The 25,530-nt window shown below is 33.2% G+C and overlaps 1 protein-coding gene across 1 annotated transcript in view; it reads right to left on the bottom strand.

Moving 5' to 3' along the window:
* The window catches only part of CDH9 (cadherin 9), a 166,469-nt gene that overhangs the window by 102,249 nt on the left and 38,690 nt on the right, over nucleotides 1-25,530 (bottom strand). Inside the window, exon 2 of the mRNA XM_007961266.3 lies at nucleotides 14,585-14,861. Within this exon, the coding sequence (XP_007959457.2) occupies nucleotides 14,585-14,812 (228 nt within the window). The 5' untranslated portion in view covers nucleotides 14,813-14,861. The remainder of the gene's footprint in view (nucleotides 1-14,584; nucleotides 14,862-25,530) is intronic.

The raw sequence follows: 25,530 nt of genomic DNA, 5'->3' as shown, positions 1-25,530 counted from the left end.
TATTGCAAACATGTGATTATATAATACTATTCATCAATTTCAACCTCTTCCATGACCAAAGCTTTTCGAGTAATTACAACTAGAAGAAATTTCACCAATTTGAGTGTCTCTCTCTCTGCCCTAATACCTCTTAGGGAGCACGTGTTAATAAATATTTCTTTGAATGGATTTTCTTTGTTTTTGTGTTATTATCTCATTTTCTGTTTTAATATGATTAACACATTTAAGGTTCAAAACTGTTTACAATGCATTTTTATATTTTAAAATGCAGTGAAATACCAACAAAACAATATGTAACGTCTAGGTTATTTAATATGCCTCCATTATAATTATTTTTCATGGTATATTTTAAAACTTATTTTTTTCCTGCTTTGCTCTATTTTTTAAGATCATTTATTCATGTTAAGAAAAGGCTGTCTATGGCCAGGTGTAGTGGCTCATGCCTGTAATCCTAACACTTTGGGAGGTCAAGGCAGGCAGATCACCTGAGGTCAGGAGTTCAAGACCAGCCTGGTTAACATGGTGAAACCTTATCTCTACTAAAATACAAAAATTAGCTGGGCATGATAGTGGGTGGCTGTATTCCCAGCTACTCGGGGGGCTGCGACTGGAGAATCGCTTAAACCCGCGAGACAGTGGTTGCAGTGAGGGGCAGCTGAGTGAGACTCCATCTTAAAAAAAAAAAAAAACACAAAACACACACACACACAAACGAACAACAACAACAACAACAACACAGAAGAAAAGAAAAGGTCATCTATAGCAAGCAAAATAATAAGCTTGTACTTATGAAGAAAAATAAGTAAAAGAAACATGATAGGTGCCTTTTTTTTTCTCTTCGTAGAATTCCAACAAAGCAGTTCTATAGGTTTGAAAGATATTTGCCTGTTCATTTTAGATTTCCTATCTTGTGTTTAATCAGTGCAGTGATTACAATAGTGATAAAGAATATTACAGTTCTGTACTCAAAACACCTAGATTAAAATCAACAATGAATTGAGTGTGAATATGTTCCAGGCACTGAAGTGGCTGGTGAGGCTTCTATATTTTCAGGAATAAACTTGTCTGAATGGACTTCGATGGGAGTATGTTTATAAAATACAAAAGACAAAACAGTGATGTGAGTGTTAATTTATTTTGATTTTTCCAAGATTTATTGAGGTATACAAATGACAAATACAAAATGTATCTACTTAAGGTGTGCAATGTGATGTTTTGATATACATGTAAATTATGAAGTGAGCACACTTAAGCCAATTAACATATCCATCACCACATATAGTTACCCTTTTGTGTGTGTGTGTATGTGTGTGTATGTGCGTGTGTGTTGAGGAAACAGTATCTACTCTCTTAGAAAATTTCAAGTATACAACAGAGTATTATAACTGTAGTCACCATGCTGCACATTTGATCTCTAGAATGTATCCATCCTACCACTTTTGAACCTTGGACCAACAGCTCTCCATTTTCCCCACCCTCAGCCCCATAACTGTTATATACATATAATAAAATAAAAGAACAGAAAGTTTACAAGATAAAGGCTATGGCCTTTGACATCTGCCCTCACTTTCTGATTGACACGTGAGTGGAGGTGCTCACAGAATTGCCTTGGAAAGAAGGGAAGCTACTTCCTGATCTCACAGCCACTTGAGACATTGTTACCAGAAGAGCAGGGATGTGACTCTCTAATAGACTCGGGAGATCTAGACAAGAGGAGACTAGAAAATATTTACACAAGGCCAAAGCACATTCCAATTTGAAGGTCTGAATTATTTCCTAACAAGGAAACAGTGAACTCTCATGTTTCTTAACATGCTAGAGCACCTCAAAATATACAACGTATTATTCTTAAGTGTAACATATCAAAATAAGAGAATGAGTCATATTATCACCTATGATATAAAACTCTCTACCTAATGCATTGAAACATGAACTCAAAATAATAAGTATAGCTTTGGGATAAACAACAAGAGTATTTACTTTGACTTAGCACATTTGAAAAATTTTTAAATATTACACTATTGTAAGCCTTAGTGTGATACCTGCATATTCACATTGTGCTGCATTCCTCAAAAGCAATCCTGGTGTTCAGGTTTTTGTCTTCACAAAGCAGTTGTGTTGGACAAATATACCCATTGAGGATAATTAAGATAGTCTGACCCAAACAAATAAATATACAGATAGGCAAAAATTTATTGACACTGGACACCAACCAAAGAGGAAGAACTGCAAAATTTATAGCCTTAATTTAAGCTTCTTATGGCCTATATCATAATCAGGCTCTGGTTATGATATAACAGAGAGAGGGTCATACCCTCTGAGGGTAATTCCTAGTTATGGGTAGTAGAGACTGTATAGATGGAGCTCAAACAGAGAGAAGCAATATTATTGTGCTGAAGAGACCGAGGTTAGCATTTGAGCCTGAGACAGTGGTAAGAAATTGGAAGGCACGATCTTAGAGAGGAGTCACAGAGAGTGGAACCTCCAGGTCTCTTCTTAAAATGCCCAACTGTTTTGTTGTTGTCTAAACTTCACATGCACAAGACAGAAATCCAAGTAACTTAGTCAAAAAGGTTGTCAAGAAGTCTAAGGAAATGAACAGAAATTTAATTAGGAGGAAACAGAAATTAGAGTTCAATCCTCCGCCAAGTTAGTGTGAATTTGAGAATGCTTCAAACGTTCTGTAGATCTCAAGCAGGGACAAGTTCTAGATGTAATGAAAAACCTAAACTATTTCTACCTTAACATAAACTCTTTATGAACAGAAATAGTGATGAAACAAATTGGATGAAATATTGATAATCAGTGAATCTGGCTAAAGACTGTACAGAAGTTGGTAGAATTTGAGTGACCCTCCTATAAGATTGAAAAAGGTAAGTTACCAGAAATACACAGGCATATTGATTGTGACGATATTTAATCTTTAGGTTATTTTACAATCCTCTATTTTTTTATTTGTTTGTTTTGTTATTTGAGACAGGGTCTCACCCTGGTTGGAGTACAGTGGTGTCATATTGGCTCAAGCAATCCTCCCACCTCAGCCTCCCTAATAGCTGAGACTAGAGGCTCAGGACACCACACCAGTCTAATTTTGTGTATTTTTGGGTAAAGATGAGGTTTCACTATGTTGCACAGGCTGGTCTTGAACTCCTGAGCTCAAGTAGTCGTCTAATTTTATGCATACTTTATTTCTCCATTTATTGCCTCCTTTTATGTTTCTAGCATTTTTAATTGTTGAACATCTTATTATGCAAACTGGATACTTGAATATCATCTTTTGTAAAGTATCTATGAAGTCTTTTTGGTCTAATTTGTATCTTCTCTAATCTTTTTCTCATCAATTTATAAATATTTGTATATATAAAATATTTTATCATCTGTATTATTGTATTATACTTATTAAAATTATTTTCACTTATTTACAGATATATTATTTGTTTATACCACTAAATGAAGATTTCAGAATCTAAGAGCAAAGAAAAAGTCTAATATAATCACAGTATTATTATAAATTTAAATTAAAGAATTTTAGCCATAGAATTATATTCCACATTAGAAGAAATAGTTCATCTTCAAATATGCCCATTTTTCTAGTAACTCCATTATGGAAATTCCTCATTTAAATTCAAGATTCAATGCAAGATTATACATTTTCTTAAATAGGCATTTCATGTTAGTTTCTTTACTCTCAAACAGTTTCTCAGACTAATTGAAACTGATAAGATAATTTTATGAAAATCTGAAGGACTTTGAAAGTCACAGTGATCTTCTAGAGGAGGACTACAATTGAGGAACTTACATGACCAGACTGACAAATGAAACCATAATGCTTCAATAATTAAGGCAATTTGGTATTGACATCAAATATAACTGACCATTTTTTAAAATAACAATAAGTAACATTCTACAAACTACATTAAAATTATATATATATATATATATATATGTGCATGTATATATACATGGCACTAAATAATAACCAGGAGTGAACAAAGACTGGAAAGATTACAAGCAAACAGGGGATAAAGTGAATTCTACATTAATTTCTTTGAGGGAATACTTCATTTCATGTATCATGTAAAACATGAAGTTTAAGAACTAAAGGTCAGGATTCAAGGCTGCCATATTGGTTAACAATTGAAAGGAGAAAGACCCAGGAATGGAGGAAACCATAGAGGAGGTCGCCCTAAAAAAGGCATACATATGCATGACTTCTAAACTGAACGTGTATACAGTAAGACATGAGTAAGAGCTGAGAAAGATTTGAAGCACTTCAGATACTGAGAAGAAGAGTTTAAAATTCAAATTCCTTTTAGGTGGACATGCTTGGTAAACACTTTGGGATTTCGAGTGAAATATTAGTAATGTAATAACTTAAGAGTAAGCAAGCTGTACTAAGAAGGGTTATACTACAGGACTCAGGGAATAAACAAAATAATAGTCTGCCTAGAAATTTCTAAAACCAAACCTACACAGGATCAAAGTAACATCCAGTGTAATTTTACTGCCTGCTGGGATGAAACTCAACACTGTTTAAAGCAAGATAATAGAATTTCTGTAATGTGTTATTCACAGTGTCTAGTATATAATCTAAGCTTTCTAGAGATTAGAAAAGCAGAAACATTCTAACACATAATAAAAAAAGGTAGTGAATAGAAATAGACTTAAAGAAGACTCTGATATTGAATTTAATGGACAAAGACTTATAAATAATTGTCATCAATATATTGAAAAATTCATAGAGCATACTAAAATAATGGAGAAGTACATGGGAAACGTCATAAAGTTTGTAAAAAATATAATAGATAATAAAGGAAACCCAGAACTGAAAATATAATAAGTGAATTAAAAATGTATAATGGTAGATTAGGCACAGAAACATAAGAAACAATAAATCTGAAAATAAATTTTCTAAATTTAAGCACAGAGACAATATTATATTAACCAAAAATAGTTTCCAACAATGAGACAATATGAAATGCCCTGAAACACTTGTATTTGAAGTTTCCAAAAGGAAGATATAAAGAACACAAAAATAACTTTTTAAAAAAATGGCCATTTAATTTTAAATTTCTGATGAAAAATAACTCACTGATCTAAGGAGGCCAGTGAATTCCAAACAGGATAAACAAAAATCACACCTAGGTATCAAATTAAGAATCCTGAAAGCAAAGCTATAAATAGAACTTTAAAAGAAGCCAGAAAAACATACATATTACATGAAGGGCAGCAACAATAAGAATAATGGCTAATTTTTTATTAAAAATAATAGAATTCACAATACAACGTAACAACAATTATAAGTGCTAAAAGGAAAATAAACAGTCAGCTTAACCAACGGTTTTATATCCAGTTAAAATATTTTTCATAAATGAAAATGAAATGAAGATATTTCAAATAACGAAAAGCTAAGAAAACTTGTTTCTAGCAAACTCACACTACAAGTAATGCTAAAAGAATCCTTCAAGTTGAAGGCAAATGTTGTCACACAGAAATTCTGAACTATAGATAAGAATAAAAAGAACTAAGTAGACATATTTATATAAATTAATATAAAAGATTACCCTCATTTCTAAAAGTTTTAAATAAATAAATAATGAATTGTTTAATAAGCATTAACAATGCATTGTGAAGTTTACAATATATACAAGAAAAATATATTACAAAAATAGAACAAAGTCTTGTAAGATAAATTATACTATTGTAAGATGAGTGTATTAAATGCTAAAACATACATTATTAATTCAATTTATACTGTAACAAATTAAGAATCTTGAGATGCCTTAAATACATACTAAAAACATCAAAACACAAAGAAGTATAGCTAAGAATAGCCATTAAAGAGCATAAATATAGGTGTTTAAACAAATACTTAACTGTTCCAAAAGATGATAGACAAAAACAAAACACAAAACAAAACAAAACAAAAAACAGAAACAAAGTTATAAAGAACACCTGAGGGGAACAGAAAACAAGAAAATGACAGACTTAAATCCAAATATATCAATAATGGCATTATATATGAATGAGTTTAAGCCAATTAAATGTCAAATATTGTCAGATTACACAAAAAGAATAAACCAACTCTGACCTCTTAATATGACAAAAAATATTTACAGCTGGATTTTTAATAGAATTATACAGAAAGGCTGAGAGCAAAAGAATGATAAAAGTTAAAACCACACAAGCACATTCATGAGAGAAGTTGTGTGGGTAAATTCTTAGCAGGCAAAGTTAACCTCAAATAAGTAGTATTATCACAGATAAAGGGTGGTATTCATAAAGATGAAATATTTATTCAGAAATATAAAAAGAGCATTAGATATGTATCTGATAACTGCATTAAAATAAATGAGAAAAAAATGACAGAGTTAAAGAGAAAATTTTTTAAATGGAGCATTTAAAACACTTACTCCCAGGAAGAATTTGAATATGGAGACACAAAATATGGAATGCTAGAGAATTAAACAACACTATTGTCACATTTTTTTCTAAAATTCTTTTCCTAAGAATACTATACCCAGCAAGTACGTAATAAACATTCAAGTATATAAGAAATATTTACCAAAGTAGTTTTAAAATGTAGTTTTTTCGTAAAAAATCTGTGGGAGAATATTGTTAAAATTTTTCAAGAGAAACATTGTTGTTGGAAAACATTGAGGGAGTTGGAAATTTCACAAAATAGCTATATACGAATATTTTCTCTTTTTTGTAGAAAAGAAAGGCCTCTTCTTAGATTTGCCTAGTCACTCACTTATTTACTATTATTGAACAGCTTTTTTTGTGCATCTGTTTTTAACATAAATTTCAGATATGATGAGTTAGTAATCACCTTCCTTGGAAATTCTGGCTACGAATTAGAATACTTACTGAGTAAATTTTACTAAGCATATAATCAATTGTCTATCTAAAGTGACCCCAATTACCTCAAAAAACTTGTTTAAAGAAAGTTAGATATTTTCACAATATTTTCCAGGCATTTTTTTCCATGAATACCACTACTGCTCCTATACGACTCTTAGTATAAGTTATTAGGATTTATAGTGCAGAAATTATAAAAGATTTGCTTGAGTACAGTTTGAATCTTTGTGAATATCTGGTACAAATATCTGCTCATCAGAAAAAGGAAACATGACAGTTTCTAAACAAACATGTGCACATTATTAATTTGGAGATGATTTTAGTGCAGAATTAAGCTAAATAGAGTTTATGTGTTAAGAATTAGTCTACTGAGTCACAAAAAAAATTGTCCACTTTTTTTGAATTGAGGCTATTAGCAGGTCTTTCTCACAGCAATGAGCAATAGTAGCATTGCATTTATAATGGAGGAATTCTTTAAGATAAGGACAAATTAATCTTATTTACTACTATTTCTAGGACTTAGCATAGTGCTCCACACTGTGGGCGCTCCGTTTTGTTCAAAGTTAATTGAACAATAATATTACACAGGACTAAATTTCACATTAAAATACAGTCACAACCAGACAAACAAATACATAGCATAACTAATGCCCCACGTCGGTACATCGGTTTTTTGTTGGTAGAAGAGAAGTGGTATAAATTTTTGAAATGCCATTGGCTAATATGTACCCAGAACTATAAAATTATTCATATATTTCCATTTTGAGAACTCTCCCTCCAGTAATCTAGCCTTAACGAGGATAATTTCTAATACATAATCATCCCTTGGTATCCGTGGGTGACTGGTTCCAGGAATCCCTGCAGATACCAAAATGTGCAAATGCTCAAGTCCCTATATAAAATGGTGTAGAATTTACATTTAACCGATGCATATCATTCTATTTACTTTAAATCATTTCTAGATTATTTGTAATACCTAATACCCTCTAAATACAATGTAAACAATTGTTATACTATATTGTTTAGAGAATAATGACAAGAAAAAAAGTCTGTACATTTTCACTAAAGGTGCAACAATCTTTTATTTTTCTCTGAATATTTTCAGTCTACTGTTGGTTGAATAAACGTATGTGGAATCCACATATATGGAGAGCCAACTGTACTAAAAATATCAGGTACAAAATTTGGGAGGTGGAGGCAGGTGGATCATGTTTTTATACATGTTTGCATGTATAAAACCAGAGCGAATCTAAACAAAATATGTGGAAAAATTTTAATTTTTTATGATTTTATACATGACATAATATGACATGGCTAATACTAACATTTTAACAATAGGCCAAAACATAGAATTGATAGAGAAAAGCAAGATAAAAAGGTATGAAAACAATAGAAAATCAACAGTGTTAAAAATAAAACCAATAAATAGGTAGAAAAATATTTAGACAACTTACCCTTGTCTTAGTGATATCATTATAAGTATCTTAGACTTTTTAAAATTATTTTTAAATTTTATGTTCCTGGTTTTTAACAGGGAGCACATACTGCTTTTATAGTGACATCATAATCATCATAATTTATGGCCTTGTATGTAAAGAGTTTTCCCCATCCCTCTCTCCATACCCTGCTGAAGGTAATGTCACTTCTGACATTTGTTCTTTCCCTCCCTCCGTCCCATCCTTCCTGATGAGTATATAAGGGTGGATTCGATCATCTGCAAGTTTTTCCCTCCCTCCCACCCTTCCTGTTTTCCTTCCTCCCTTCCTTCCTCCTTCCTCCCTTGTTGATGAGTATATAAAGGTGCATTTGATCATGTGCAAGTTTAGAAGATGAGGAAGAGTATGTTGGAATATTAGAAGTAGTTCAAAAACACTGAAATTAGTGGTGGAAGTGTAAAAAAAGAAATAAACATACAACTTGGTAGCCATATGAAGAACCATTTTCCACCACAATTAATATTTTTAAATGGTTTCACAGTCATGAGAAACCTCTAATATAATGGAAGTATAGGAAAGGAATTGGAAGAACAACGAAGGAAGTTTGGCTTTGATGTACCATTTGTCAGAAAAAGGGAATATATTTCTGTAAAATTTTCTCCACTTTTTCTATTTTTCATAAGGCCAATTTCTCAGGATTCAGATTAATAAAGAAGAAAGATTTTTAAAATAGTAGCTGACTATTAATTTTGAGTAAACCTATGATGTCAAAAATTGGGGAAAAGAAAATAAATCCAACACAGACTCAAAGCCCAAATGTCACAGAATCTAGGAGAAAACATAGAAGATATATCCAAATAATTGAACTTGTGCTATGAATAAGATTGGTTTTTTTTCTGAGATGGAATTTTGCTCTGTCACCCAGGCTAGAGACCAGTGGCGCGACCTTGGCTCACTGCAACCTCTGCTTCCTGGGTTCAAGCAATTCTCCTGCCTCAGCCTTCCGAGTAGCTAGGATTACAGGCACCAACACCACGCCTGGCTAATACTTGTATTTTTTATGGTAGAGATGGGGTTTCACCATCTTGCCAAGGCTGGTCTCAAACTCCTGACCTCATGATTTACCCGCCTCCACCTCCCAAAGTGTTAGGATTGCAGGTGTGAACCACCGTACCTGGCCTATGAATAAGATTTTAAGAGAGGATCTCATAGTTTTGAAGGATAATTTCAGCCAGGGAAAATGAAATGGGTTTTATGTAAGATTGTGCACAGAAGTTGTGGTAGAACATAGAGTGAATAACAACAACAACAAAAAACAGATATGAGATTATGAAGAAGTGGGTAAGATACACCCTGGGAAGGGGACTGTGGACGTAATGAAAAAAAGGTCAGGTGTATGAAAGAAGAAATATCATGTTGACTAGAACTCAGGTTACAAAGTTATAGGGTAATAGAACATAGGCTGGAATTTGCAAGAATACTAACGGACACTTTGAATTCAACTTAAGTGAATTTCAATTAATTTTTTAGAGGTATTTTTGTGCTACAGATTGGGATTATTCAAGAGATATTGTGTAAACTGCTTCTGATCATTAAAAAAAAAAAGTATAAATAAAGTCAAGGAAAAGATAAGTTTAGTGTGCTAAAGCAGATGTCCAGCAAAGTGATTATAAATTATTAGCAGTGAAAATTAAAAGATGGAGCTATATGTTAACAGTGAGTTTTTATAGAACTCAGAGCTAAACATGCCTCAGTATGCTGTCCTTAAAGTCTTATCATAATGTTTAATTTTTTGTGTGTTTTGAGTTATAAACAACTAATGCATAAAGATAATTTTGGAATATAATGTATTTACAAATCAAAAGCAACTACTCCATGTACTGCACCATAAGTAATGATACTTACAAACTTTCATCAACATATTTTACTTAGATTCTGGAAAACATTGTGATATACTATAACAACTCATCAAAACTCTTTAAATAAATTTGAGAGTTTATTTCTGTTTTTAGTTTATATTCCATCAGTTACTTGTACACCTCAAACTGCCATACCTGAAAAGCATAAGAAAAAATAACCTATTCAAGTCCATTATTTTATATCTACTTCAGCTATATATTAATATTTAGTGTACAAACCAGTAAATGTGAGTGTCACTCCACCTTTTGATACATCATCAAATATAAAGCAGACTCCTACCAATTTTTCTTTTGTTAATTGTGTTTTCCAATGCTTTAGGTAACATATAAACCAATTGTAACCATGAAGACAGAGTTCAATCTATGTTAAAATCCCTTTCCACTCTAGATTCTATTATTACACTCATGATTTCAGAATGGGATAATAAAAGTTTCTAAATTAAAATTATAAAGACTTGAGAGGTAACTCTGTGACAAAGGTACCTTATTTAATAGTGGCTACCTACAGGTGGCTCGTTAGCTCCATGTTCCTTGCTCTGCACAAAGCAAGTGCTAAATACATATTTTTAAATTAAAATGGAATGGTCAATTAAGTTGATATTCCAATTTATTAAATGAATTTTCACAATTGTGAAAAATAAACATTGTTTTATTCCTTTTAAAAAATAAATACCATGTCTTCTTTGTCTGAGTATTGGGTTTCTCTTCATAAAATAAATGTGATTTAACAACTAGATATTAAAAATCAAATAGGTAAATTCTATTCAATTCTCAATACTAATTGGGATATAGTTAATGATTATTGATCCATGATAAGCAGGGATTATTCTGGACTTTGAACTTATGTATAACAAACTAAAGTGTTATAAAGATTCTCTAAAAGAATAGTAGGGACATTTGCTGTGCTTCTTGTTAGTTTAATTTCTCTCTTGAGCAGTATTACGATTCTACCTAAATAATTCAGTCACACGTGCCTATTCAAGTTATAGAGAAGCTAGATGACAATTATTATGACTTTGTTTTCTTCTTGGGTAATGATACAAAGTTTTCCTTATTATATAAAACAATATTAGTAAATTTCTGATAGTTTCAGTCAAGAATGATCAACCAAATATCAAATTGCATTATTGCAAAAAACAAAAACTTGCTATATATTCCAACATTTCTGACTTTTCTGTCCTATATTTCAAATGTCCAAAATGCCATAACAATTCTGCAGTATTGCCTTATTAAAATTATCTTAATTCACGTTCTTACTCTTCTAATCCATCCTGAACAATGAAAGAAAACTGATTATTTCAGTTCTGTGCTCCCCTCATAACTGATTTGTACAAAGGCTTTTAACAGATTATTTACATTTCATGCTATATGTAAAAAAACAAAACCCATCCTAGAATTCTGGACTTTTCACAGTGAAGGTCTAACTTTATACTATTAGACTAGCCTCTTTTTTTCTTTATTGTGCTATATACATGCAATTCCACCCTCTTAGATTTGTCCGGATGCACATAGTCACAAAAATTTTCTGGCTCTTTTTGTCCCTAATGACAGCCCTCTCCAAAATCTTAGAAAAGACCAGAAATTTGGAATTAAAGAAATCTTAATGACAATGTAAATTAACCCAACAAGAATCTGAGGGTTGGCAAGTTTAAACAACTTCTAAATTACAATAGTTACTGCGTGTCACAATTAAGACTAAATCTTGTAAGTTGCATGTTTGTGTGTATACACGTATATAATTTATTAAATTTTGCTGCACTACTTTATTTTTCTAAAACTGCTTTCTCTCAATTCAGGATCAAACCCAGTTTTTAACCTCTAAAAATATGTCTTCCCAATTTTATGCAATTTTACAGCACTTGTAAATTCATATTTTCTATGATACCTAGCTTCCATAAAACTATAAAGAAACCATGGAGATTTCTTCCCATTAGAAGCTACTTAGCCCTTCCCAATTCTGGCGCAGGGTGAATACGACAGGCCTTTTCTTTACGGGATGTGCTACCAATGCAGTGGATCCTGGAAGACTAGATTGAGGTCTACCCGGGGAGACCAGAAGCATTATGGTCAAAGACAATCTGCGAGACGCTCAAGAAGTTAAGTCTTTATCAGAATTCATATGTTTGACTAAGTTTAGAGTTAAGGGTCCAGTCAGCCACTATATATGCAAATAAATAGTGATGTCAAAAGCCAGAAAAGCAGGATAATGAGAGTAAATGCCCTTAATAACTTAGTAAAAGCTAAGATGTGGTTGAAATCTAGCCCACTTTTATAATGAACTAGCTACGTGGTAATGGCATATCCTAGATAAGTCCCTATTAAAAAAAAAAACAAAGAGTTTTATTTTTTCTATAGAAAGTAATAAAAGTGTTTTATTTTGCTGAGGTGTCTATTTCATATACATAGTAGCTATTGGAAACACAGAAATAGTTGACAGGTGGTTTTGGTTTCATTGTGTTTATTTTCTCCAAACATCTCATATTATAATGAGTGTTCCATTTGTGGTTCATAACCCGGTTGTCAAGAATAAATTGGCAAAAAAATCACACACCCTAACTTGTCCATGCATAAATCCAAAATGTCATTTTTCCAACACAAATGAAAAAAAAAATTATGAAAAGTAATTAAACAAAACTATGCATGGATATTTCATAATTGTTTATGACAGATTATGGAATTAATTAAAAAGGAAGCATGATTGTGCACAAAATTTTAAACCATAATGTATATTAAAAATGTGAGAGCAGGAATGGTGGTCAATTTAGAAATTAATTAATGTACACTCAATTTTTAGGGGAAGTATTTTTGTTTTCAGCATAAAATAAATGCTTGCTGTAGAGCCTTAACTGCCTTAAGATTATGAGCATCTCTTTTATCTGTGGCTATTCTTCTGTATTTGTGAATCTCCAAGGATAAAACTGTGTCTGTAAGGCCCTGTGACCTCAGTGTGTCCTTTATACACTTCCTTGGAGAAACATAAGGCAATTTCACGTCCTTAGACAAAAAACATTTGCTTGCTGAACTTGAATTTCCTGATGTTAGTTATTAACTGTAGTGTGAAAAGTGTTGTTAAATGAGGGTTGCCTGAGGATGCCATATGACCAACCTGAGAAGAAATAACAGGCAAAAAGGAACCAGCAAGCGAACTGAATGGGGTGGAATGAGCATGACCTATGGAATCAGAAAAGATAAATTTCAAAAGAAGAGAAAATAATAGGCTTCTGATAAAGGAGGCTGCATTTGATTGGCCCACACACGCAAGGAAGAATTAGATCAAAATTTTGGCAATTTCACAGAGCAAATGTATTCCTGTTTTAAAAGGTACAAGCATGACATTTGTGATATTAGGTACTTGGGTGTTTTTCTTTTTTTTTTTTTTTTTTTTCATTTTTGGCCTGATCTAATTTATGTGCCTGGTGTTGTCAGTGAATCAAACAATACGCAAACCATTACAGTCCCTCCAAGTACATATATGACATGACTCAAAAAAAAAAAAAAAATTATGTTCTGTAGACTGCTAGCATTTAAAACTGTTTGTTTTGTTGTAAAAATTTTAACATACCTCAGCAACGGGTGTAAATTGGGAATAATTATACTTAACAAATGAATTGTCCTGAGTTTATAATAGTATGAATGTGATTGGTAAGGAAAAGGATGATAGATATATAGAAAATTATGGATGTCAGAAAGGTCATGCCACTAAAGAAAGAAAATAAGAGAGATAATGAGCTAAAGAAAAAGAAGTCTCTAAACACCAATGAAAGAGAGGCAATGAATCTGCTTCCTCCAAATTGAACACAAGAAGGGAGTTACATATTCTCTATTATTGTGTGCTTCTGATTGCTAATGAGCAACTTTGCTTCTGCTAACACAGAAGCATATCTTCTTAAAGATAGTGTCTTCTTTCTCCTTTTTTTAATCTTGACTTTATCCTTCTGCCTTAAACATTTTCGTCTAGATTACAAGCAGGAAGCTCACTCTAGCTGATATTAAGAAATAGAAACATCTAGAAGTACTTTATTTCTCAGGCACAGTATACTATTCCTAACGATGATAAACTATTTATCAACAGATTTCAAGGAGAGTTTTATTTAGATAATACACATATGATTAAATAATATCTAGCTGATTAATAATGAATCACATCCATCCACATATGACTTAGTAGTTTATGCTTATTATTGATATTGATTTACATTTAGAATCCAAATATGGTTCCTTGTTCTTCCCCACTAAAATAATTTGCAATGTCACACCTTCTGAACATAGTTAAATATTTTTAATAATCACTAGTGATGTGAAAAGTTGCTGTAAAAAATAAATAGCTGTCACTTTCAGCTTTTAGATTTCTCATACAAAAATTCTTACCTTGCCTACATATTGTGTGTCAGTACCTGTGTACTCTTCCAATAAGAAGAACTGATTCCACATCCAGCCACGCTTGGTGCGACGTAGCATTTTGCCATCATCTTTTGTCAGACCCACTATCTTTTTGCTTGATAAATAACTGTTAGGTTTTTCTTGTAATAGGATGGTATCAACTGTATGGAACATATAGGTCCAGATGAGTAATGGTATACAATGGTAAGTCCTCATTATCTGCAACTTCAGCTGGTTGTCAAATTCAATGTATTGTTTGTTTTTCCTAGAGAGTAAGGAGAAAAAAATGGCTGTATTAGCTTGAGTTTCACTTTCCCAGAACGTGTATACTGAAAAACTTATTCCAGACATTATTTAAATTTTCTTATGTACTATATGTACATTATATTTCTACATCAGTGAACAGTCATGAAAAACTCATTTACCACATAGATAAGTGGAAAGACATACATAGCTCAAGTAGACTAAGCAGGAATTTAGCAGCTAATTTAAGATTACTATAAAACAATCAGATACGTATTAATATTTTTGTAATTTAAAACACTAAATATTTTGAAAAATAAGCTCTACAGTATACAAATTATCACAGCAAATGTTCCATAGTCCTTAAGACTAATAAAAGTAGAATATTAGCATATACATACATATATGAAATTACATATTTTAAAGAGAACTTCCCATAATCCATCATTTTTAGTAAACGGTTTTTCTACTCTGCCCCCTATCTTCCTCTTTATAATCCTTCTCCTCCATCAGGTTGAAATGTTGCCTCAAGGCAAATTATATGGTACCTAATATACTTAGGATTGTGTCTTACAATATTTAGCATCATGTCGATCTTTTCCAATCAATAACTATTTTTCCAACAATTAATCTAGTAGGACACTCAAACTTATTTGAGACTGAGGAGTACATGCTCTAAATAAAAACATTTTACATGGTAATTAAGAACAAATTTATTTTCCAAAATAATAAGAAAAAAATTAGCATACAAAGTTGGTATTGCAAAATTAGATAACGCATGTTATGTATAGAATAATCTGATCCAGAATTTTGAAATAATATCTCCCTGTTAATATAATAAGTTGATTATTCTTGTATGAGGGTCATAGTTCATTTGATATTTCAGAATTAGTTTTATTTGTCATCAAATTGGTTTTAATTTGTATGATATTTAATTTAGAAGATGTAAGATGATAATGGCTATGATCTATTAAGCAATGGAAACTAATCTCAAACTAGTAGGCAAAAATGTCATTGGGTTATAAAATCAAATTAAGTGTGGAAAAGAAAATAATAAAAGGAGCAAAGAAGCACTTGGGCATTTCCTTATTATGAAAATTAGAATTAGGGGCTTGAGTATTATATTCTTTTGCTCTTCTCTCTCTCTCTCTCTCTCTCTCTCTCATTTTATCTCTCACCCTGACTAAACCTCCTCAACCTGAATAAATTGTGTGAGTGATAATATCTCCTGAACTCAGATTTGAAATCTTCAATTTCAGAAAGCAACTGATAGTCTTTTCTAATTGGAGTTTTAAAAATCCTGGGAATGGGCTCCCATTTACCTGATTTAAGCCAGAAACCCAGTGTTGGACTAACCATCTATGAATTCAGTAATGGGAATAACAAGGTATAAAGGTCAAATATAAGGATCTAGCTTGGATTTTTGCCTTACTAGCTGTGATATTTTTGAATACCGAAATATGGTCTTAATTGGTACCGATCCACAAAGTGGTGGTGTTAATTGTATTTTAAACTTTTATCAATACAAAGTAATAGTCTTGTACATTACAATGACTTATTTTATTTTGAGGATAGCAAATCTGAGGCATGATGAATTTAAGTAGCATGACAAAAATCATACAGGTAATAAGTATTAGAACCAGGTTTCAGATATACAGTCTTAAGCACCATTTTTAATATAAGACAATGCCTGTAGAAGAGTTAGCACAGTGCTAGCACACAACTCAGCATATTAGCATTATCATCATGATCATCACAAGCATCATCATTATCATTGTCATCATCAAGCATGTTTGCCCCTACTATAGGCATAGAGATATGGGTCCAACTCAGCAGAAAGGAGAATGGTAAGCGACAGGTGGTATTATAGATTCTTGCTATGGTCCAGAGCTACAGATTCTGTCCAACACATCTATGTACCTTAATTTCCATATCTATTATTTTAAAAATTGGTCACTCTTAGCTCTTAATACAAACATATGGTTACAAATATATGCTGCTCTTAATACATACATATGATTAAGCTCCAGAATTACAATAATCCAAAATTACACCATTTTTCAATGCCAAAATCTCAGGTTATGGTTATTATCATCAGCCTTTATGTGGCTATTTGTAATCCTGTAAACTATGGAATAATTGGTAAATTTGACCACAGCCAATATAAAACCCTGAATTAGATATCAGAAATTTACAATGTTAAATAATGCTTAGAAAAATGTGTAATGGAGGAGTAACACCTAGTGGTCACTGGCCCAGAATACACCCCCTGTTTTGTAGCTCAATGATGCTGTAGTGGAAAATGAACGGTCAGAGAATCTCAAGGATAACTGTTATCTTATTTTGATGAAATACAACAAATTCCTTCGTTGACCACACTGTTTACCCTGGTTTCTTCCCACTGGTAGAATTTGTTTGATCATTGACCTTGCTTATAAGCCTTGCCAGAGAAATCAAAGGGTATTCTTTATTTCCTGGGGTCAGTTCTAACTATGATGCCTATTTGGTGTAGAACATAGGCCTTTGAGCAGAACAATCTAGTTTTTTTAGATGGAGCAATAGACTCAGGAAGGTGCTAGGATCCCACAGGCGTTTATAAACTACAGCAAGAAATTCTCATTCATTTTTGGTGCGACTGAAAGCAGTTGGAAGATTTTAACATGACATGTTTAGAAAAGATCAATCTGGCACAGACTAGAAAATAGGTTAGAGGGCAGGAAAGGGATTTGGTTAAGAGAGAGATCAGTTAGGGCCTATTACTCTAGTCCAGTAAGAGATGATGAAGGCCTATAGAGAAGTGGTTTGAAGAAGACACTGAAACACTGCTCAGATTCCCTTTCATCCTTTAATGTGGCCACACACCCACACTACATACACTACATTTTTTCTATGCTTTTGCTTCTAATGATCTGCACCTGCAACTGTGTTTGAACAACTTCCCTTGGCTACTGGAACCACTTTGTCCACATGCACAGGATACCTAATGTGCCTCCAAGTTTACAAACATCTAAAATATCCCATTGCCAGTATGTAACAGGTGCCAAAGTATGAAACCCAACATACTATTTACATTCTAGAGCTTTCCTACAGAATCGTAATGAAGCTGGGACTTTGATGCCTTTGTTTGGCTTCTTTTCCATCCGTGTCCTATTACTCCAATTAATCCTGCAATTCCTTACCTGAAACAAAATTTTCAACCAATCAATATCACACAAACCCTTGTCTCAGGTTTTGTTTCTGGGATATCAGACCTAATATGTGGATCTAATTCACATATGTAGATATTCAAAAACATACATAATATCATCTTATATATTGGTTATGGGGGGTGAAGAAAAAATAAATATAATGTATAACTTCTAGATTATTTATGAACTAGGTGGATGACTGAGTGATTTCTTTAGTGTCATTTATATCAGGAGAAAAGCAGATCTATTGGAAAAATAAAGAATCCATTCTTTTCTTATTCTTGGTCAAAATAAAGAAGTAATTTTTATACCTCTATCACTAACACCATTTGGGCATAATTAAAAATAGGGAGCAAAGTGGTTCTAATGATTTTATACTATAACTTGAATACGTATGCACACATATATATATTGCATATACATATGGATACATATACAGATAAATATATAAACGCATATGTACAAATGTATGTATGTATCATCAGGCATTGGATTCACATAAGCGGCACACAACCTAGATCCCTCGCATGCGCAGCTCACAATAGGGTTTGCACTCCAATGGGAATCGAATGCTGCTGCTGATCTCACAAGAGGCAGAGCTCAAGTGGTAATGCTCTCATGCCTGCTGCTCACCTCCTGCTGTGCAGCCTGGTCCCTAACAGACCATGGACCAGTACTGGTCTGCAGACTGGGGGTTGAGGGACCCTGCTCAAGGTGATAATAATACGAATGGAGCCACTGGGAGTTGATTATGTCATAGAGGTAGAGCTCTTATGAATGAGATGGTGCCCTTGTAAGAGACATGAGAGGGTTCTCTTGCCTTTTGACCATGTGAAGACACAGCAGAACAATGGCCATCTATGAACCAGGAAACTGACCCTCACCAGACACTAAATCTGCCATGCCTTGCTTGATGTTAGACTTCCCAGGCTTCAGCACTGTGAAAATAAATGTCTGCTGTTTATAAGCCACCTAGTAAACCATAATTTGTTATAGCAGCACAAACTAAGATTAGTACCAGAAGGGGTTTGCTACTACAACAAATATCTAAAAATGTGGAAGTGGCTTTGGAACTGGGTAATAATAGGTAAAGGCTGAGGGAGTTTTAAGGTGCATGCTAGAAAAAGTCTGCATTGCTGTGAATAGATCATTGAGGATGATTCTGGTGAGGTCACAGAACGAAAAGAGAACAATCGAGAAATGCTTAATCTTCTTGAAGAATATCTAAATAATGGCCGGGCGTGGTGGCTGAAGCCTGTAACCCTAGCACATTAGAAGGCTCAGGCAGGTGGATCATCTGAGGTCAAGAGTTCGAGACCAGCCTGATCAACATGGAGAAACCCTGTCTCTACTAAAAATACAAAATTAGCCTGGCATAGTGGCGCATGCCTGTAATCCCAGCTACTCGGGAGGCTAAGGCAGGAGAATCACTTGAACACAGGAAGAGGAAGTTGCAGTGAGCCGAGATCATGCCATTGCACTCCAGCCTGAGCAGCAAGGGTGAAATTCCGACTCAAAAACAAACAAACAAAAAAAGAATATCTAAATAACGTGGTAACATAGAACAGAATGTTGATAGAAATATGGACAGTAAATGCCATTCTAGTGAACTTCCAGATGGAAACGGGGAACATGTTATTGGAAACTTGAGAAAAGGGTATCCTTGTTATAAAGTAGAAAAGTACTTGGCTAAATTGTGTTTATGTTCTAGTGTTTTACAGAATGTAAAATTTGGGAGCAGTGAAATAGAATACACAGCTAAAGAGATTTCTAAGAAAAGTGTTGAAGGAGCATCTTGGCTTCCCTTGAATGCTTATAGTAAAATGTGAGACACAAAAGTGACTTAAAATGGAATTGTTTAGCAAGAATGAAGCAAAGTTTAAAGATTTGAAACATTTTCAGGCTCTTCATGTTACAAAAATGAGAAAATGTTTGAGAGAGACTACTGAAGGTGTGGCTAAGTGTCTTTTGATAAAGGTCTTAGTAGGGATGTGAACCATAGATTTAGTATGACACCCCAGGAAGAAAGCTGCCAGTTTGAACTGAAGAAGAAGGATATGGGAAGGAATGAAAGAAGGTTGATGGATTTCTTGGATTGTATAGGCCAGCTCTATACAGCTATTCAGCTGCAAAAAAAAAAAAAAAAAAGAAAAAAAAAAAAAGAACTATTATTCAAGACAAGAGAAGAATGACTCCAAAGATAATTCAGGTATGTTTGTTGGTTTCAAAGGCGGGACCATTGCCTCACTTTCAACATGCCAGATGGTTTTTTCATAGGGTTTCAGGGTGGGGGTGGTCACTCATAACCATGGGGATGGGACTGCTATGCCAGGAGGTTCAGAAAGTGAGGCTACTGCCCCAGTGGACTTGGACTGCAGAGCACTAAGCCAAAGAGAATTATTCTCAAGGCTTAGGATCTCATGGAGTTTGCCTTGTTGGGTTTTAAACTTTCTTTGCACCTGTCATCCTTTCATTCTTTCCTATTCCTCCCTTTTAGAATAAGAATATTTATCTTATCATTGCTTATCACATTACTGTATTTTGAGAGTACATTGCTTGCTTGTAATCACTGGTTCATATGCAGAGAAAAATTTTACTCTGGATAAATAATACCTGCGTCTCATCCATATCTTATTTACATGATATTAGATGAGATTTTGGACTTTATAGAGTCGATACTGGAGTAAGTATAGACTTTGGGGACTCTTGGGATGAAATGAATGTGTTTTATATGTGAAAAGGACATGAATTTGGGGGGAACTAGGGTGGAATATTATAGACTAAATATATGTGGCCCATGAAAATTCATATGCTAAAATCTTAACTCCCAAACTGATAGTATTAGGAGGTGGGGTCTTTAGGAGATACTAGGGTTAGATTAGATCATGCGAGTGGAGCCTCTAATGATGAAATTAATCCCCTTAGAAGGACATGAAGGTACCTGAGCTTTTCTTTTTTTCTCTCTCTTTCTTGGCTATGTGAAGATACAATGAGAAAATGGTTGTCTGCAAACAAGGAAGAGTGCTCTCATCAGACAGCAGACCTACTGGTGCTTTGATCTTGGGTTTCCCAGTTTCCAGAATTGTCAGAAACAAAAATTTGTTGTTTAAGCCACTTAGTCTGTGGTATCTTGATATGGCAGCATGGACTGACTAGAACAAAGTGATACTGCTCCATGTGCGCCCACCTGAAGACCTCCCATGTGCTTTAAGCACTTGCCCAACTCATGGACTTCTTGCTTTTATTCATGCTCTGACCTGGATCTATCTTATCTTGCTCATCCATAGCCATCTCCTCATTACTTCAGTTTTATATTATATTCTGTTTCGGAGGAAGTCTCTGAATAACCTTTTGAAAAATAGCTTACCCCGTTTTAGTCTCTATTGCTTTCTGTTATACCATCCATTCATTTCCTTCACATGATTTACCACAACTTTTATTATTTCTTTCATTTAATAGATTACATGCTTATTGACTTTTTCCACTAGTCTAAATGTAACACATAGAGTGGTAAATAATTTGCTAATTATTGTGTCCTGCATGAAAGTTATTGACATGCAGACTGCACTTAATATGTATTTGCAAAATTAATTGGTTAACTTATTAATACCTAATATAAATAATTACTAATTTGAGCCTGGGATCATGTATGACATTGGCTTAACATTCCAGTGCGTAAACAGACTGATAGAGAAATAGAAAGAGTTGAACTGGGAGAAAATAGGACTTTAGAAAACATTCAGGTTTTTTTTTTCCCCCTAACAAATGGGATAAAATCTGCAGCAAGGTAGAGTAATTCTCATAAAAATTTGCATAGCATGAGATTCTGTATAAACTTCACATGATTGGTATAAATTACAAAATGTTTGCTTCAACTTTATAGTCGTTTGATGGTATATCTTCTTTATTTTTCTCATAATTCTTTCTGAATTTATTTCTCATTTAGGGAACATCAGTGCAACTCTCTTGGGGCCAATTTAACACCTGTACATTCCTCTGCTTTTGGACAAAAGTGCACACCCAAAAGGATTTTCTGTTGTATTTTTATTTTAAAGATAGCAAACTTTTTATCCTGTGGGATTTATTAAAAACTCTTCATATTATTATTCAATAGGAAAAAGCTGATTACTAAGTTTTCTATGCCTAATTATTTGTCAGCATTAAATGCTTTGCATTTTAATAACATTTTTGTTGATAAATAAATACTATCAGATGTACTATAAAGTACAATGTTTTAAATGTGGTTCAACTTTGATTTTGTAATCAGGGAACTCACTCGAATCTTGTTAACTTTAAAAACTGAAAATAGTTTCCTTATTATTCCTTTACTCTCTTAATTATATTCCAATTATATTTGAGAAAAATGTCTATTAAATATTTGTATGTCAAAAAAAGGTGCATTACTGTATTTAAATAGGATTTTCAGCATATAAAATACACATCTAAAATTAAATTATGTGCTTTGTCCTCTCTATAGCTATACATACACAGTTGTAGAAGTTTTAACTCAGATATTTTAATTATTCTAATCTTGTTCTTCAGACAAAGTTTCTCAGATGAAATGTACAAATAACTCAAGTGTTTGTGATTAATTTTAATATTATAATACTATTTTGATCAATAATGAACTTCAACATACATTAATCTATTGATCTTGAAAATGCAAAACAAAACAAAACTGTGTGATACGGTCATATAATTTAAATATTTTTTCAAATGATATTTCTGACGTTTGGATGGATGAAACAAATTATTTCTCATCACCCAATAATTTTGTGGTTTTGGAAAATGTCATACATATGTTGTTTGATTCCTAGATTCCTGTGATTTTTCCAATATTCTGTTTTGTCTCTCATACCATTTGAGGAGACAAGCTTTGACAGCTTAGGTAAGCAAATAACACATATATAAAGAACACAGTCTATAAATATAAGTAACACTAAAATGAGGTATCATCTACAATCAAATAACTTTGAGGGATATATGCTTAAATTTATTTTTTTCTTATTAATTAACAGTGGTTACATTTGTTATATAACCATATATGTGCACATGTATAAATGCATACATATTTAATCATTAGTTTGTTAAGCTTAATATCTATATCTGTATCTATCGTCTATATATCTATATAGATTTATATAAAGATATAGATATATCCGTATGGATATCTATATTTATATCTATAGATATCTATATATAGATCTATATAGCTATCTATATCTATATGTATAGATAAAATTGATATAGATACCTCTATAGATATAGACATAGATAAGCTTTTTAAAACCATTTACTGATTTTTTAAGAACTCTGTGCCCAACTACTGGCATGCAATTTGGTATACTATCTTTATCCAAATTAATGGTGTAAAATTAGTTTAAAGAAAACAGAATTAGACAAATGAAATATGACCTGCCCCTTCATATAAGCAATCCTTGATGACTATCACCATCAAATGTCCAGCTTTAAAAATTCAGCTTCATGCCTTCCCTAAGGCAAAAAATCTAGTATCAGAAAAGAAGCTCTTGAATGAGCTTTTGCTAATCCTCTATCAAAATAAAAATAATAACATCATATATTATTAAATATAATGATACGTATAGAATATATGAAATGATAGAATATAAAGATTCAAAAACAACCCATTGCCAGAATATGAGAAAATTAACTGTTGTCTACAGTGATGTTGGAGCTAGTTTAATAAACAAGGATCAATTACTTTCAGAGATACGTGTGTGTGTGTAAACATGTGTGTGTGTGTCTACACATATATATATACACATATATATTTATATATATATAAACAAGTCCACTTTCAATTTAAAGGACAGAGGTAAGCAATTTTTCTGACAATATTGGATTGACCCCTTGAATGAGAAACAAGGGAACCCAAAAATTGTATATGGTCTTCCACTGCAAAGATGTCTGTCTTGGAGATGGCCAAGATACTATTATATCTATTGAATTAATACAGCCTTAGAATAAAACAGCACAAAGAAAAAACAGAAAATGGAGAGTGATATAATATTGGATATCTTTTAACTTGGACATATACCTTATGAGCAAATCATTCTAATCAGTGTCAGAGATGGAAAAACAACAGTTAGGAGAAAACTGTCTATGGTCCTGACATGTTTAAGATTTTTGGCTAAAAGGTATTAGTGGTGGAGCAAGTAGAATTTGTTATTATCACAGACAAATGTTTTTTTGTGTTTTTTTGTTTGTTTGTTTTTTGTTTTGTTTTGTTTTGTTTTGTTTTTTGAGATGAGATCCGCTCTGTCACCAGGCTGGAGTGCTGTGGTGTGGTCTCAGCTCACCACAACTTCTGCCTCCTGGGTTCAAGTGATCCTCCTGCCTCAGACCCCCGAGTAGCTGGGGCTACAGGTGCCCGCCACCACACCCAGCTAATTTTTGTATTTTTAGTAGAGACGGGGTTTCACCGTGTTAGCCAGGATGGTCTCGATCTCTTGACCTCGTGATCTGCCCTCCTCAATTTACCAAAATGCTGGGATTACAGGATTGAGCCACTGCGCCCGGTCGGTTAATGTTTTTAAATAGTAGAAACTGTAGAAAAGGTTTTAAAGTTGGTATGCCAAAAGATGTAACATGGAGCATGAAATTGGACTACAATAAAGCCAAGGGCATTCCACACCCAGCATATAAGCACAAGTCCATGTGTTAACACTTGCCTTTGAGCAATAAGAAACAACCAATGACCAACAGGGCTTCTATACACAACAGATTGGGGTCTGTGAACCCATAGAAAATCGGAGGAAAATAAAGCTTTACAAAGGAAGGAGCAAATAAGCTGATGTAAAAGACAGAAGTGTTCAGTTTCACCACATCCTACCGTCTGAATGGCCTTCCCTTAAGATTACAGAAGATTTTATGATGAATGAGTCAATATCATTAATATATTACAAAGTTATTAAAAATGGGAACAAAATAAGATATGTATCTACATCTTTTAAAAATATACATGAGGCCAGGCGCGGTGGTTCACGCCTGTAATCCCAGCACTTTGGGAAGCCAAGGTGGGAGGATCACGAGGCCAGGAGATCGAGACCATCCTGGCCAACATGGTGAAACCCTGTCTCTACTAAAAATACAAATATTAGCTGGGTGTGGTGGTGTGCACCTGTGGTTCCAGCTACTCGGGAGGCTGAGGCAAGGGAATCACCTGAACCCAGGAAGCAGAGGTTGCAGTGAGCTGTGATTGTGTCACTGCCCTCTAGCCTGGTGACAGGGCAAGACTCTGTCAAAAAAAAAAAAAAAAAAAAGGAAAAATAAATACACATGAGCTATAATATTCATTCTCCAAAGTTGATACAAATCATGCCATATGCAATGACTTCTTCTCTTCACACAAAGATAGCAGTGAGTTAAACAGAGACTCTTATTCAATAGAGATGGTGACAGAAGAAAAACAAGCAATAAATTTAATGGCAAATATTACCAAGTGTTATGAATAAAAACAGAGAAAAATAATTTCCAAACTTA

The sequence above is a fragment of the Chlorocebus sabaeus genome, chromosome 4 (assembly GCF_047675955.1).
Source record: "Chlorocebus sabaeus isolate Y175 chromosome 4, mChlSab1.0.hap1, whole genome shotgun sequence".
Lineage (NCBI taxonomy): Eukaryota > Metazoa > Chordata > Mammalia > Primates > Cercopithecidae > Chlorocebus > Chlorocebus sabaeus.
Note: the sequence above shows the minus strand (reverse complement) of the source record. Positions and strands in the feature narration are given on the sequence as shown.